At 41.0% G+C, this 17,569-nt stretch overlaps 1 protein-coding gene across 1 annotated transcript; it reads right to left on the bottom strand.

Annotated features, from left to right (window-relative positions):
- Positions 1-943: 943 nt before the first annotated feature.
- On the bottom strand, positions 944-17,482 carry gatb (glutamyl-tRNA(Gln) amidotransferase, subunit B). The gene is made up of 13 exons (XM_072384870.1): positions 17,325-17,482; positions 15,910-16,063; positions 15,705-15,818; positions 10,258-10,456; positions 9,428-9,550; positions 9,234-9,347; positions 7,648-7,732; positions 5,432-5,476; positions 4,889-5,081; positions 4,585-4,718; positions 1,669-1,747; positions 1,421-1,555; positions 944-1,337 (listed from the first exon to the last, which is right to left on the bottom strand). The coding sequence occupies exons 1-13, from the start codon at positions 17,468-17,470 to the stop codon at positions 1,212-1,214; spliced, it is 1,647 nt and encodes a 548-aa protein (XP_072240971.1). The 5' UTR covers positions 17,471-17,482; the 3' UTR covers positions 944-1,211.
- Positions 17,483-17,569: the final 87 nt, after the last annotated feature.

Genomic DNA, 17,569 nt, shown 5'->3' with positions numbered 1-17,569 from the left:
TATTTCTGAGTAAACTGTTATTATTATTATTATTATTTGGATTATTTGGAAAAAATGGTAAAGAAAGTGGGCTGTGAACAAGGCAGCTCATAATTTGACTCACTATTACAAATGACTCGCATAACTCAAGTTAGTAAGATCAGCAAGATGGGTTTTATTCTTGGTTGGAATAAGTGTGTATTTTATGTTTCTATTTTACTCAATGCTATGCAGGGAATGAATTATGCATCGGGTTCTTTGTGAACTATCTGGCTTTCAACTCAAGTTGTAAATTTGTTTCACTTAAAGTCATTTTCAAAATTGTGGGGAAAAGGTCTCTCTCTCCAGTTAAAGAATGTTGCAGAGCACTTTATCAGCCTGCAGACAGTACAGCTAAGGTTAGTTTCTGCCACAGTTAGAAGTCCAAAGATTCTGTGTTTTCTGTTGAAGGTTTGACCAGGCTGCTGTTGTTGATGCCTGAGATAAAAATGCATAAAGACAGTAAACATAAAGACAATAAAGAAGATTTCTGCTAAATTAAACTGGATATGGTTAATGTGTTGCTGCCACAAAAAAAGCCTCGAGACATTTATGGCATGGAAAATGCAATATGGGTAATAGTATGTTTAACCACAAGAGGGGGCTAAATGATCACTCTGCTGCTGAGATGCATGAACTGGGCAGGGTGCAAGAGCATCTGTCATGTCAGCAGTTTGCTTCACAAATGACCATAATGGCCAGTCTAGTGATGGCCAGTAGTAAGTAATTTTATATGGAAAGTTCTTCCCGAGGAAAAAAGTCTTATAGCAATTTTAAGAGGAAAACCAGTCATAAAATTAAAAATTCTGTTTGCCTTGTGAGAATATTAAATATTAATTTTTAATTTTATTTTATTAATTTTTAACATTAATGCCTTCTGTTCCCTGGCGAAAATAAACTGAATGGCAAAACAGCAGGTCCACAGACACGGTTCTAATCTGAAAAGCTTTATTACTTCTCAAACACATGAATTCCATTCATAAATACAGATCATAATGGCCCAGTGAGACATAGTCCAGAATTTATTTACAAACCGTCAGCCTCAGGACATAAGCCACTAAGCCACGAATAGATTTATCAAAACAGTTTATGCAGCTTTAAAGCTGTGATTTTCAAAATTTTCCAAACAGATGAATATCATTACTGGCTGGTTTCCACAACAACGAGTTGTCCATGACAGGACAGACTACTTCTCAAGAAGTCTTCTTTTGTAGGATCTCCCTCACCAGAACCGGGTCAGCTCTCCCTTTGGTCTCCTTCTGAACCAGGCCCACCAGCTTGTTCAGAACTTTCTTGTTCCCATTTCTGATCGCGTGAACCTATAACAGGGGACGGAAAACCCACAATATCTCAGAATTCTCTTGATTTGCAATCTTATTAGATTTAGCATTTGAGCACCAACCTCGTTGGGATGCGAGTCCACCACTTTCTGGCAGATGCTGTGCAACTCTGCAGTGTCGCTAACGAGCCCCAAGTCCTGCTCCTTGATGATCTGTGGGGCCGTCTTTCCCGCTGACCGCCACATCTCCTGGAACACCTGAGAGCACGGAAAAACCAGCAAGATGCAGGTGAAATCAAACGAGCCCTAGTTGGATTATGTGTAGTCACAGACAGACGGGAATAATTGCATGGTCTGTGTGGCGGACTGACCTGCTTGGCAACAGAGGACGAGATTTGTCCCGTTTCCTGCAGCTCCAGCAGCTCGGCCAAGGCAACAGGAGAGATTGGGCTGAAATCAAATTTAAGGGCTAATTTAACTACACTTTAATAGATGGACATGAATTAGTGAAAGAAATGGTAGGGGAGATGGACAGAGACAAAGTAGGAGTGTCAGACTGAAAGGACAAAAAGGCAATCAACATCTGTAATTTGACTGTAATGCTCTTGTCTTTCCTGCGTCTGCTTGTTTATCCTTTTAGTGACCAGAAAAATAGAATAAAAAAGCCTGTCACTCACATTCGGAGTACATAGAACTCTAATCTAGAGGTTAAATCTCCTCGAAAACAAGGCTGATGCACTGTGGGAAACCTAAGGTATCCACCTTTATGAACACGTGTCACATACAGTAGTGATCCCCAGTCAGGGTGGTGGTATCTCACAGGGCTTTTCAGCAGTTGCCAATATGAAAATTATGAAATGATTTAAGAAAACGTACATATTTCTAAACAGTTTCAAACATTTATAATAACCAAAAGTGACTGCAAAACTGTCTTGAAATAGTTAGCAAACAGTAATAGACAAAGCGATGGATAACATGTTCTGAAATACAAGAACATGGGAACGTTTGGGGAAATCATGTTACTGAGTAAATGAACAAATACAAGAATTTAATTCAAAATGGGACATTTCTCAAATATTTTCAAAACTACAGTTTTAAAACTATAAAAAGGACAAGAGTATTGAGCGAAAAAAAAAAAAAAAAGTTGGAAGCACTTTCCATCAAACAGTATCAAAGCTTAAAAACACAGAGTGTGGTTTTAAAAGTATATTTCAGTTTGCATTTGAGGGATTTTACCCATCCTTCCTGCAAATGGCTTCAAGGTCTCCTTCCTGAATAAAGCTGGGATTCAGCTGAATATTCATTTGCAAACTGCTGATAAATTTATCTTCCTGAGGGTCCGTTGTCCCTGAACAGCGTTCTGTTTTTTTCCTTTTTTACACTCCTACTTGTTGTACTCTCGGAATTTTTTCTTGGTCTTGCAGACTTCAGATTGGCCTCTTTTGTTCCTGTGAAGAACAATGTCTCGATGACATAAAGAACTCAAACCACCCGAAAACACTTTGCTGTCATTTCATAGCCTTCTCCTTGCGTTGTGGCCGCCAGTCATTTTCATTTTCAGAGTGCTAGGCAGCTGCTTGGAGGAGTCTTTGGATTTTGGACAAGTCTTAGCAGGCTCATCAAACGGAAAAGGTTGGGATTGAAAAAGAGAAGCCTCATTATATTGCTTTTCAAAATGGACTCATTTTAACACTGACACGCTGTGGGTCTGGTGAGATATTTTTCCCTTTCTGTCACCGGCCTGTTGCAATCCACCCACATATCTGTCAGACACCTGCAGGCAACCTTTTTTAAAAACCTGAGCTTATCTGAGCTGGACGTGCTCTTAATGGCATATCTTTAGTTTCACTCGTCAAACTCCTCATTACACTAATCCAACCTAACGGCTTAGAGCTGGATGGTGTGACGGGTCAGCAGCAGCAAAAATGTTGAAGCTGCAAATTATCATATGAATAAAAAAGAAGATCTTTGCAATCCTTAAAAGACAGTCCTTTGAGACATTTAACCGGTATAAAAAAATGTTTCTGGTAACTCTGCCGGCCACTCAGTTTTTTTCAACAATTTTCCTCCTTTCAAACAAAGCAAATGCGCCTTTATGCATAAATAATCCCCCCCCCCCCCATCTCCAGAGTTTATTCCCACACAAGTGCTTCACAGCGGACTGGGAGTGTTGGACAAAATAAAGCCCCATGCACCTACACTGATGTTGGTACATTTCTTGAGTTTCATGTGACCTGTAATGACCGAAGGCTCTCAGTTCTGAGAAATCGCCATTGTGCTTCATTACTAGTCTCAGCTGAAATGAGTTCAAACTGTTTTATCTGCGGGAAACATTCAACTGCAATTTGAAGCAATCGTTTAAAACAAAGGGGTAAAATAACCGTCCAGTATTCAGCACACCAGTGTAGCGTAAACATTCACTACTGGAGATAATCAATAGCCAGTGGCCAGCAAAGTATCTTTTTGGTGCGAGTGTGTTTGAAAGCATACATGTGAAAGCATGAAACCATGGCAACTATTTGAATTTAAAATAATAATAAAAAAGGCAATAAGTCTTTAAATTCACCTCCAAAGTAATTATTTCAATACTTTTTCGAACAGGCCTTCTGACGGGTTGTTAGACTGTAAAAGGCTCTTTCTCATAGTCAAGACACAAATGATGCCATTTATCTCGATGTAAAAGGAAATTTCATTTGCCTCTGGTCTGGATTTCATCTGCCTCTTTGACATTCAATCATGAGTTTTGACATGGGAAATGAAATTATTTGTGGAGTTGGGGTAGTTTGAGAAGGGCATTGACCTGACGTCTCACTCGACGAATACCGTTTGTTTATAACTGCGCAGTGAAACAGGACCTGCTACAGGTATGAAGAAATGCTGTCTGGTTGGCCAGGATCACGAAAATACAGTGTTTTAGTTATAAAAAAAAGAAGATAAAAAGCTCTTTGATTCTGGACGTTTTGGCCTGGTTTTGATAGCTGAGCTCCTGCAGTTACGCACAACCCAAACCACACTCTGGGAAATTCTGTCAGGCAAATTATGGCCCGACTGCCGCCTGACTCTGCTGATGTGAAAATGCCAGCATTGTTTACAAGACAAGAATAAGTTGAATAGAAACGAGCTCGGCAATAATAAAGCCAACTTCCCTGCTGTCCCTCTATCTGTGCACGTTTTCATTGCTTCTCCTATCGCAGCCTGAACTCACTAATCACTTTCAGGTGACCAACCAATCAGACCTGTGATTATTATCAATATAATATGAAGTGATTTGTCAGTGTGCTTCTCACCTCTGGCTCACACTCATGTCTTGTTGTTTGAGGTGACCTAACAGCTCATTTGTCACCCAGCCAACCACATTCCGGGGCTCCTTCTTGGTCATCTTCATCACTGCTTCAAAGTACTCCATCAACCCATCTTCATTCTGCAGTGCAACACAGTGGGAATGATTTATCATTTAGCACACGTATCATCAGAGTGCAATCAAGACAGGCCCAGCAGATTTAATTGAAGCTAATTTCACTCAGACCTGAAGATTTGATTTGGAAATAAACTTCTCTCTGACTAGTTGTCTTCAGCCACTTGGAAACTCACCACCAGTGTGATGCTGTGCTCTGGCAGGATGTCGTACGTCTGCACCAGCCTGTCTCTTTTGACACTGGGTAACTCTGGCAGTCCTTCCTTTATCTTCTGCACCACCACCACCTGGCATGCATCAATGCCAGGGGGCAGCGATGCATTATCCTCATACACAACCAGAGGGGGCAGGTTGGGCTCTGGCATAAACCTGGAGAGAGACAAGGGAGGTGGTGGGGAGGCCGAGGGGAGAGTGCTTTATCAGCATTACAGACAAGCTCACGGAGGAGGAGGCTCGCTTTTGTTGAAAAATACTAATAGTGCTCGAGACACCACGCTTGCCACATTTCACTTGCTTCCCTTATCATTTGACTCAATCAGGCCTAAACCTGTCAGTCATTCCCCCACCTAAACTGAAACACACACACAATTAAAGTCCAACCTTAGGGTTTTTTTCTCTCCATCATTCAGCTATTCCTCAGTCCCTGAGTGGGCAGAATAGTCTTTTGATATTGTAAATGTACGTCTATAAACACAAGCAACTGGAAAAAAAAGTCTCACCTGTAGTCCTGAAGACCCTCTTTGTCCCTCATAGGAACAGTCTCCCTGGACAACAGGATGAAAATGAAATAAATCAGCATTTTGATACTAAAGGTCAGTCAGTTCTGCATGACTCACAGTTTAAATAAACTTGTGTGGACTCTTTTGAATACACTCAGTTCACCCCCCTGTGAGACTACCTATGTTGGCTCCTGTCTATTTAATGTCTGCCTCCTAAAGCCTCCTTTCTTTTGACTGGCAGGCTTTAATGAAGCAGTTTGTCTGGTGTCATTGGTAGAAAATATTTAACTGTGCGGCCACATGTTATTCTGATGCATAAATCAAACAGGATAAAGAATCATTTACCTAATGTCTGGATTTTGTTTGGGTTTCAACACCGCCCACCACTTTGGGCACTTTTTGTGTGTCATTTATGCACCGGTTAAGCTTTTTGCAGATCTTTTACACTATCAAAAACCACGCACATAACAGTTGGTGTTAAACTAAGTACAGGACAGGGTAGGGTAGCATCCCTTTAAATGAGAAATGACATACAAAGCAATTAATAACAACACTTAACTTAAGCTGTCTTTACCACACAATTCCATATGACCGGGCTATTTAAACCATTTTCACTGACAAGTCTAACCTATGCCCATAATATAGTAACCATTAGCAGAGCAATAGTACCTCATTCCCACATCTTGGTGTCTCATGGCCACATAATAAAAAAAAACTTCATACAGATGTCACCAGATGTGCGTCGTAGGAAATGCCAACTTGTTAAATTCCTCTGTAAATGTTAAAGCCACAGTCCAACACAGAATATGGCAGCTGACAGCGAGTACTGGCACGCCAAACGTATCCTGACATCTGTTTTTGGTAAATATCATGTTCACCTGCTTATTGTGCATGTGGACTAAATCTTACACTCACAAGCTGAATGTAGATCATTTTTGGTACCGTGTTGATTTTCAGTTGCAGAAGCGGTAGATGAAAAAAAAAAAAACACTGGCTGACGACAAAGATTACAAGTGAAATGTTTCCCACTACTCAAGTAGTCTGTTCTTCAAGAATGTAGACATGCATTTACAAAGCTTTACAAAAATGACCAAAAAGCTCTAGCTTGATTTTCTGCGCATACTGTGCCTTAAGGGGATCACAAAAGCATAATAAAACAAAGGATGTGAACAGATGTACAGGAGACTCTTCCCAGTCGGTGTGGATGTTTTTAAAATCAGCATCATCAGATCTCTGTCCATTTTCACAGAAATGAGAAAACATAAATGGGATAAACATTTAGCATTCTCCAGCTAACAGACTTAACAGATTTCAATACTTTTTCAAACAGGCCTTCTGACGGGTTGTTAGACTGTAAAAGGCTCTTTCTCATAGTCAAGACACAAATGATGCCATTTATCTCGATGTAAAAGGAAATTTGATTTGCCTCTGGTCTGGATTTCATCTGCCTCTTTGACATTCAATCATGAGTTTTGACATGGGAAATGAAATTATTTGTGGAGTTGGGGTAGTTTGAGAAGGGCATTGACCTGACGTCTCACTCGACAAATACTGTTTGTTTATAACTGCGCAGTGAAACAGGACCTGCTACAGGTATGAAGAAATGCTGTCTGGTTGGCCAGGATCATGAAAATACAGTGTTTTAGTTATAAAAAAAGAGAAGATAAAAAGCTCTTTGATTCTGGACGTTTTGGCCTGGTTTTGATAGCTGAGCTCCTGCAGTTACGTACAACCCAAACCACACTCTGGGAAATTCTGTCAGGCTGACTCTGCTGATGTGAAAATGCCAGCATTGTTTACTGCCTGGACAAAACTCCACATCCAACATCTCCCTTCTGAGGTAAAGGAGACTCTTCTGAGTCAGTGTGGATGTTTTAAAAAAAAAAATCAGCATCATCAGATCTCTGTCCACTTTCACAGAAATGAGGAAAACAGAGCCATTCACGCACGTTTGCTCATGGGAAGGAACCAGAGCCCCAGGAGATGATCAAGGCCTAAGCTGTGTGAGAGCAGGCTCATTCTGTGAGCTCGAGATGCACATAGCTCACGGATAACACAGGCCGACGGCAGCATCCAAATGGCTCTATGCATCATCATTACCATGATGGTTTGTCCTCAGCACAGCTCAGAACTAATGAGGCAGGCAGAGATCCAAGTCAGAGGGTGTTGTAGTGGCTAAATCTTGGCATCACAGAGCTGCTTTTTCATCCTCTTACCCTGATTTGGAATCATATGCCCGGGTTTCGTTTTGCACCGTCCCCCCTCTCTGCACGACATCAGTCTGTCTCTGGATCTCGTAGTCTGGTGAAAACCACAGAGAACATGAACACAAATACAGGTCACGCTTGTTATTTGGTGGTAAATGCCAAACACCTGCCGTTGTACACTGGTAATCCTGGTGTCTTTGACTGCTGTCACGCGATAACTCTGATAAACAACGTTTCTCTTTGTGGCTTTTAAGTATCACTCCAGCAGCTGAGCGAATGTGATGCAACTTTATTGATAAATAATTCAAGCTCAGCATCGCAGTATGTCAAACCAAATGCACACACACACACACACACACACAAAAGAAAAAAAACCCAAAAACATGCCTGTGAAATGCTGTCATGTTCTGGCTGAGGCTCTTTCAGCTTAAGGTGAAACTCAGATCAAATAAGAATAACAAGTAAGAATAAATATGTTAAACTAGTCTTTGAAGTTAACCCCATTTCATTTCCCCAAAAAGTTCACTACTGTAAAATGTAAAAAAAAACAAAAAAACTATCAAATACAACGATTTGCAAACCTACATAACATCTGAAAACAGGACAAATACAATGTCGTTTCTAAGAGATATGCTGGTTTGGACCTGGATGCAAGCGACGCTTTACAAAAAAAGTTGTACTTTTGTTACATAATATTAGTGTAGTGCTGTTATTCGGAGGGTTTCACGGCGGTTAGCACTGTCGCCTCAGAGCAAGAGGGTTCCTGGTTGGAATCCTTTGTGTGGATTTGCACGTTGCATGTTCCGTGTATGCGTGGGTTCTCTCCGGCTTCCTCCCACCACCCAAAAACATGCATGTCAGGTTAATTGGGGACTCTGAATTGACCCTAGGAGTGTGTGTGTGAGTGCACATGGTTGTTTTTCCCTGCGTGGCCGTGTGATAGACTGGCGACCTATCCAGGCCGTACCCTGCCTCTCGCCCAGTGGCGGCTGGGATAGGCTCCAGCTGCCCTGCGACCCAAAGCTGGAATAAGCGGGTATAGCAAATGGATGAATGTTTTTCTGAGATAAGGCTTTTCCTGAGAAGACATCTGGATGGCACCACGTGTTGCTTCAAAAGCTACCAATTCCACGCGCAACAATGTGCACTGTATGGGAACAGTCATGGATGCTTTTGAACTGTGTGCTGACAACCTGGATGGTTCCTCTCCTCTTTTTCCAGTGAAGGAAGCAGCTCCCACGAGTTAAAAAAATATTTAAAAATTCACAATTCGTCAGACCACGGGACAACTTTCCACTTCCTCTTAGTCTATTTCACTTGGCAGGAAGACAAGGCAGCTGCTTTTATGGATCTGACTTATACATGTGCTTTTTTTTCTTTGAAATAGGAGTTTTAGCTCGTGTTTGTGTACAAACTGAAATGTGTTTACTGTCAATGTTTTTCAGATGTGTTCCTTAGCTCACGCAGTGACTGCTACTACAGACTCATGTGTGTATCTAAATCAGAGCTGCCTGAATGCCATTTTATATTAGTCAGCAACCATTTAGGATTCTTTAAGATGTGGTATTGAGGTTTGACCTTTTATTAGTTCTCACCTATAGCCTTGGCCAGATATCGGATGCTGTTGATGTTCTTCACCTCGGTCCTGATGCCCAGTGGCTCACCCGGCCTGTGCACAGACACGTTGGCATCCACCCTAAGCTGGCCCTCTAACGGAAAAGAGGTAACGGGATAAGTTTAAGTTTAGGAGTGTAGAGGCTGTGGCAGACCGAGGAAAAGATTTCCATACCAGACATGTTGGCCTGACAGGTTCCCAGGGCTTGCAGGATGAGCTGAAGCTCTCTGACAGCTGCAGCAGCCTCCTCACCACAGCTCATGTTTGGCTCCATCACCAGCTCCATTAGACCTACACCTGACACAAATGAAGACGGTTGCGTTTTCCATCTACAGGGTGCCTACTCCATGCTGCTCTGCAACAAACTTAAAGAGCACTGGCTTTTATGTGCATCTTTATTTTCAATCTGTTTGACAATTATCAGAAAGCCACATTCCCAAATGACAACTGAAGATGTTCGGGAGAATGTACAGATAATTAGATTTGATCTTTCTCTGCAGTCGCTGTTCGCGCAAGCACTTCACCACAGGAGGCTTTCTGCTGGAGATGCATTCTACTGGGTGGAAATGCAAAGGTGTGTGTGGGGGGGGCACGCAAGAGGACTCATCTGATACAGGACTCATCATTCCTGTGTTTACTCATCATTGAAAATAGGAGAAGAGGCTCCTTACAGTGTCGACATGAGTAATGTACAAAAGTCAATTTATATATATATATATATATATATATATATATATATATATATATATATATATATATATATATATATATATATATATATATATATTGTTTTAATGTGACAATACAGTCACTCAAAACTGTTCCGGCTCTCCTACAGTTTGTGGTAACGACATCTTAGCCCGCTCACGCCAACCGTAACACATTCACTTCCAACTAAAAAAGGACTTGCAAAGGCATTTCCTAAAACATCTGGTTTCACTGATGGTTTCGCTCACAGGAACAGGATTCCTCGCAGACTTATAGTTTCACTGCAGCTCTCTAACCTGCTCTGTTGAGGTCAATGAGCGTCTGGCCGCGGACATCATCATGCAGACTCTTGCCGCTGTCCTGCTCCAGCTGGATCTGTATGATGTGCACGTTTTTCCTGATCACCTGGCTCCTCTTCTTCCCCCCGAGGAGGCTGTAAGTCAGCACGCCATCTACTGCGATTGGCCGACGTTGCTGAGTGATCTGGTATCCAGCCTGAAAGGAGAAAATACAATCAACACATAACCGTGGGTGGCCCAGATGTCACAGAACCTTTACAACAGCTTTGATGATGCTCTTCCTAACTGTCCCTCAGCCACGAACTGAAGCTTTTTATCAGTTTGCTGCAGGGCACGCACCATATCATCCATCTTCAAAGACAAAAAGACTTTTCGTGCATTTATTTTTCAAATCTCTTTTGGCGAAACTTTTGTTTGGTGCCATTTAAGACCGACGTCCAGCAGTTTTGTAATTCTCCGAATAAAAGCATCCATTTTTGTGCAACAAACAAAAAAAAATAAATAATTTTTCAACAGCAGTGCATCAAAGCTATGGAGCCACAGCAGAAAACCCCTGTAATGTGTTGGGTGCTGCAGTCTGTGACACCTGTCCATGGAAAGGTGAGGCGGGCACCACCAGTTGCTGGCTGATTGGCTGGGCTGTCATAAAAATGCAGAGGGAGAGCTGCCTTTTCAATTAATGCTGCAACGCACAAAAAGCACAAGAATTAATATTTCATGTGCTCCTCAATTTCTAAACGATCCCGTGGCCTTAAGTATTACTTTCCCCATGTTTCTATGGTAACTACATAACAAGAGCTAAACATTAATCATACTTATGCTAAAGAGAGCGAGGACGTGGGAGAAGGGATGGGGGGGGGGTGCTGTTAGTCACCAGCTCTCTGTACAATGTGCCTGATCGACACAATCACTTCCACACCTCCTTATCTTAAAACAAAGAGAAGAAAAAAAAAACAAAAAAAAAACTGCAGATTTCAGCTCTCGTTTCTCCTCTCCAATTTTTTTTTTTTAAGAAGTCTCCATTCTTACTAATCTTATAACAACTCATCTCCGTTGCTGACGATGCCTGTTGGCCGCAACATGAAAATGCCAACTGTACACTAGAAAGCCTTCATTTAAAGTGAGGAGCATTTGAATTTCCTGCATAATAAATCTACTGATCCTGGATGAGACATGTTTGTCCCCAACAACGCTGCGGTAGCCACATTAAGCTTTCCTCATATATGCTCCGACTGCAGACCTTCCCTTAATGAGCAGCTCTTGTGTCCTTTTTTTTCCCATCCAAACCGCTCACGCAGAAACAGAAAGAAGCACTGCAAACTAACTTCTGTGACGTCGCTGAGTCATTTTCTGACTCCACACAAACAAGACTCCGTGGGTCATTTAAACATTTTCTCTGCTACTCACCGGAGGTCATAAAGACATTTAATTGCCCTCATTTAACATATGAAAGCTTCCATAGCCCAGCTATGCCCGTTTATTCAGAAACTTAATATCTCAAGGAAATGGTGATTATTTAAATTACCGTGGAGCTGCTCAGGCATGTTATTAAAAGGCTGGTAAATTCTTTATATGTGGCTTGTTTGCTATTTCAATTTAAAGAGGGATTGCTCATTTGGACAGCAGAATTAATCATTTAATGAGCAACTGTGGTGTTTTACTAAATCCAATCAGGGATCTTTAGTGGAACATATCAATAATGTACAATGCAGTGTACAATTGGATTTTTCAAAGGCTGGATAGTTTCTACCAGCTCCTGATTTGGTTTTGAAAGCAAGGATGAAAATTAAACTTGAGGTCAGAAGTGAAAAATATCCCATCAGCTGCATAAATCAACTCAGTCCGACTTGACTCCATCAAGCTGTTTCACAGAACACCACAACATGCCACTCTCTTTGACCTGCTGATGAGACTAATGGAAACTAAATAACTGAACCAGGCAGCAGCAGGGTTTGTGCTCAGCGCAAACAGAAACAATAGATAAAAGACACGCACGCCTCAGTGTCCATTAGAAACGTCGAGCAAAGCGGAACATTTTCAGAACCGTGTGCAGCGTGCACGTGAATGTTAAACAGAAATTAAGGAACAGGATGCTGGCATGAGCACTGAAAATCTCATAGAAAAACAGTAACTATAATAAGGTATTATCGTCCCCTCTGTGTGTGTCAACTGTTGAGTGAATCCCGAGGAGATAAGGCAAACTTCTGCCAAATCAAAAAGAAAGCTGGAGGGACCCAACAATAATCTGTATGGTTCTGGAGGGGATTTTGTTGGAATTTAAAAAATAAAAAAAATAAATAAATAAATCATGGACTTTGTGTGGTGATTATGTCTTATATAACACGGCAATTCAAATTTGCGCTTCTGCCACTCTGTAATAACCCGTAAATCTATCTACAGAATTAAGAACCGCAGGCAAATAACGCGCTTGATCACATTTTCACAAGAAAGTTAGGTCAGATAACAAGTTAGAAATATGAAAATGTGTTCATTCAGTTCAGTGCATTGCAGTTATGAATATACTGCAATGGAAAAAATGCATAAATACAAGCTTTATTGCTTGCTGCTACATGGAAGTTTTCTCATTTCAGGCCACTTCTTTGGGCAGTTTCATGAAAACATTTGCAAAGAGCTTTTATTCATAATTACCCTCCTCATCATCTTGCCCACACATGCGAGTATTATCTTAGCAGGGCAAGACAGACTCAAAATGCTGCGATCATCATAGAATTTCTTTATATTTTAGCAAAGGTCTCCATACGGCAAGTCGCTGCAGAGCACCCGTGACATTTAGTCTTTTCCCTAAAATGTCACTCATAATGGCAGTAAAATTACCCCGGGGCTCCGATGCGTTGAGAGACCTTGCCATGCAAGCACTCCACTCCAGAGTGCAAAGAGGGCATCACTTGGGCAAATCTATTTAATTGAAAAATAAGTGTGCCATTTGTATCTTTTCCAGGACCATGACTATTTCATTCCTATAGCATGTACTTAAATACACTAGTCTTTCTAGTAAAAAGGGCAACATTTAAATGTGTAGTTTTAAAGCACTAATATAATTATTTGGAGTCGTGTCTCTGCTTCATATTGACCTTGTCTTTTAACCCAGCTTTCGGTCTCTGCTGCTATCCGAGTATCATTTGGAGAAACATTTATTTTCGTGTTGAAAGCTCACCGATTTTCTGTCGGTTTGGGCTTCGGTTGCGTTTAAATAAATGCTTTGTGTTAGAGAACAAAAGAGACGGAATGCACCGAAGGAAAAACAATCACTGAATCACTGGCGTCGGCGTCTGATGATGGTTTAGCTTTCTAATAGCTTTTTGATTTGTCTGCATTTTTAAAATCGATTTTCGGCCGATAACACCTTGACAAGACAAAGACACGTTACCACCAGAGGCTAAGCCAGCCAATGATCACTGATGGGCTCCGAGAGTGGGAACCTAGCAGCAGCATTAGAAAATATTCTTCTATAAAAAAAAAATCAATAGTTCACTTTGCAATTCAGCTGCCATGATGTGCAACAAATGTGCACCAGTCCTGCCTTGAATGTGCAGTGTGAAAAGGTCTGCGGTTTGCCTGGAGTCTATGTTCATACAGTTGACTTAAAGGAAAGACCTCCACAGCTCATGTAATTTTGTTGCTTCCTGGAAGATCATGTGGTCCGTTTGCCAGATTTGAACAACGCAAGTCACAAAAATTAAGCACTTCAAAAGGAAACTCTGCTCAACTGTACAAGAACACACTATTTCAGTGTCTAATCTGAACACAAATTCAGATTATAATGACTTGTTCTAAACCACATACATAAAACTAAGTGGAAGAGCCTCAGAGTTAGTCATTCTTCTTCAGAGATGTTGGGAGACAATCAGAGCCCAGACACCCCTAAATGGCAGACTTATATTAACTACAGGGACAGACTTATGGCTTCAAAGGAGTGCAAATGTTACTCTATGTCTGGCGAAAACCTCCAACTATTAGCTCCATACAAACATAATTGCATCCGAACAATGGGCAATACTACAAATTGCTTACTATAAAGTTTGTTACTCCTTCCTCCAGATAAACAAGTAAATAACATAGTTTATTATTGCTGCTGCACAAAGGTGCACTCAAAAAGGTGTAACTATAAGTAGAGTTTCATTTAAGATGAATGAGATGGCCACTATCACAAGACATCAACACGTCCTGTAAGAAAATAGCCGGCATCCTGAAGGCACCTGCTTAATGTTCATTTCCATGGACTATTTTCACATCGTAGCTCATCACCAGGATACAAAAAGAAACTACACATAATTATGTGTATGTGCAGACAGCTGGGAGGTGTCCACAACACCCATAATGGTTCAAATTATGTGGGCAAAACATACATTCCCAAATTATTAATAAAAGGCAGTAAATGTATGGATACGGGGAAATGACCAACAGGTAATATAGGAATTGAACTGCACTGCATCAAATGAGCTTGTAACTAAAAGGCACAAGTGGTTTTCAATGTCGTTTGTCAACGCAAATAGAATATGCGCTGTTCAGCAGGGCTTGCTCACTAAAGGGTGTCAGAGAAGTTCGAGGAAGATGAGAACTCAGAAAAACCAAAGCAAGGATGCATCATGAAGTGAATGCAGATAGTGCCTCCACACAGCAAACTCCTGTGCTAACAAAGGTCAAGGTCACGTTTATTTATAGAGCACCGTATAACAACCTAAGTTGACCAAAGTGCTGTCCTTAAATAAATAACAATAAAATCCAAAAGATAAATTTAACAAAGGCATGCAATCGACAGACAAAGACAACATTTGTTTCACCCAGGTCCGAAAGCCTGGGAGAAAAGGTGAGTTTTAAGAGAGGATTCAAAAATGTCCAGAGTTTCTAACGACCGGATATGCAGCTGTAACCCATCCCACAGCTTAGGGGCAACCACTGCAAAAGCTCCATCTCCTTTAGTTTTTAGCCTGCATTTAGGCACATCCAAGTAGAGTTTATTAGCAGACCTCAGAGCTCTGATTGGTCTGTGAACATGTATCAGATCAGCTAAATACTCTGGGGCCAAGCCGTTCAAAATTTTAAAAACAAAGGATCTTAAAATCAATTCTGAACCGGACAGGAAGCCAATGCAGAGAGGCCAGAACTGGGGTTACATGTGCCTGTTTCTTTGTACCTGTTAAAAGCCGAGCAGCAGCATTTTGCACAAGCTGTAGGCGTTGCAGAGAGCTCTGGTCTAAACCCACGTACGAGTTGCAATAATCCAGTCTTGAAAAAAAAAAAATAAAGGCATGAATCACCTTCTCCAGGTCACTAGGAAAGAGGTAAAGTTTTACCTTGGCCAGAAGTCTCAGCTGGAAAAAGGCACTTTAGACCACAGAGCCAATTTGCCTGTCAAATTCACAATCCCTGTCAAGAGGGACACCTTTCATGGGACAGTGGAGGACGGGAAGTGAAACACTCACAGGGAGGTCAGCGTAAAAGTAGTGCTTCCTGTCAAAAAGTGACTTCTTATTTATGGTGCAGTTAAGAGCCAGCGCTGTCATCACTGCTGCTTCAACGCACCGCTTGTTCAAGACCTGTGAACACACAGGAACATCGCGAGTTAATCTCAGCGGAAGGGGATTTAGATTAAAAACCTGTGCTATAATCAAATTGAATATCACTCACGGGTAATGTACCGGGTAAAGATGCATCAAAGACTGAAACCAGGGAGTTGGGAGGAGCTGAGAAGCGAACCGGAGAACCAGAGAACAGCTTGCTGTTGGAGTTAATCTGGGCATGAATTTCTAAACCAACCACTCCGACCAGCTGCTGTGAGGCACTAAGGTAAGAGGAAAAGAGACAGATAAAGACATTCTACAATACTGGTGGATCAAGGATTGTAAAAACAGACAGACACCTGTAGAACATGGAAATGTTTTCATGGCTGTTCATGGTTTTTCAGTATCTATTCTAAAAAGATATGTCATAATTCAGTACCACTACCTAACAGCGTTTTCAGCGTGCCAAGTAACTAAACCATGAAAATGTGTAAAATGTAAATAAAAACAGCCCGATAGAACATAGATTTTGGTCAGATATTTAAAATAAGACATTTTACAAAATATAGCTCATCCTGAATTTTAATCGCAGCAACACACCTAAAAATAATAATGTTCCTTAACGTAAAATGGTTATGGGTTTAAACATTTAATCCAAAGATTCAGAGAATCTAGAGACTTCGTTATGTGCAAGTAACATGGATGACAATCAATATTGTTCTCAGAGGCTCTCGGACAGCACTGCATTTAATCATTTATTCGTGGAAATCACCATGTGGGCTCAGGAACACTTTTAGAAATCACTGCCTGTAAACACAGTTCATCCTACCACAAATGCAGGTTTAAGCTCCATCATGCAATGAAAAAGCCATATTTGGAAAGGGATAAACAATGCTGAAAGGTGTATATATATATATATATATTTATAGGTTTTAGATTAACATGCACTTCCATTCAGATGACACCTTTTTCCGGAAAGGCTTTGAATATTTCAGTGAGATCATACTACATTGCATACTAGCTATCACAACAGCATGGCTTTGTAGTAGAAGAGTCTGAGTTCTGTCTGCAGTCCAGACCATTCGTCAACTGAATATATGTGTTGCATCATAAAATGCAAAATGGAACAAAAAAGGACTGTTGAGCAGCTATAATCTTATAATCACACAAGTAGGTCCAGCAGTAAAGTTATTCAAAATTATAATTTTCTTTGTATATCTGCATCGATTGTCGTCCAAATTGCCAAACGAATAGACAACTATTTCCCTCACTTGAAAGCATGTCTTCACTCAACGTGTTTTTACGGGGCAACAGAAATAAATAACTGGGCCTCGGGGACAGTTGTGGGAAAAAATAAGAGTACGATGGTAAAAAGCTTAACAATAGCAGAACAGCGAGGTTGCGGCTTGCTAAAATACAATGAGACGAGAGATCTTGAGCTGCTTAACATGAAAACAACTGACATGACTACCGCTTAGGGCACAACACTAAGGTTAACAAGTCAGGTCCAGACAAACTATCACACATTGGAGCTTTGCTTACCTCTTTGGTCTCTGCTGGGGTTGACTGTGACATTGAGAGCTTGATGTACTAATTCGTCGGATTAAACACGGGGCCTTTGGATAAAATAATGATATTTGTTTAATATTATTAAATAGCTCACCAGCTGCAACACTGCAGGCAGCCATGTTTTCCGAAGTGCTCTCGTTAACACGGGAGGTGTAGTGTTTAAAGTGACGTTTAATACGTAAGTTTACCGTGCTAGGCACCATTTAAAACTACAAACC

This window comes from Leuresthes tenuis, unplaced genomic scaffold, assembly GCF_036924035.1.
Source record: "Leuresthes tenuis unplaced genomic scaffold, fLeuTen1.0.hap1 SCAF_4, whole genome shotgun sequence".
Lineage (NCBI taxonomy): Eukaryota > Metazoa > Chordata > Actinopteri > Atheriniformes > Atherinopsidae > Leuresthes > Leuresthes tenuis.
This window is presented reverse-complemented; position numbering and strand designations above follow the sequence as displayed.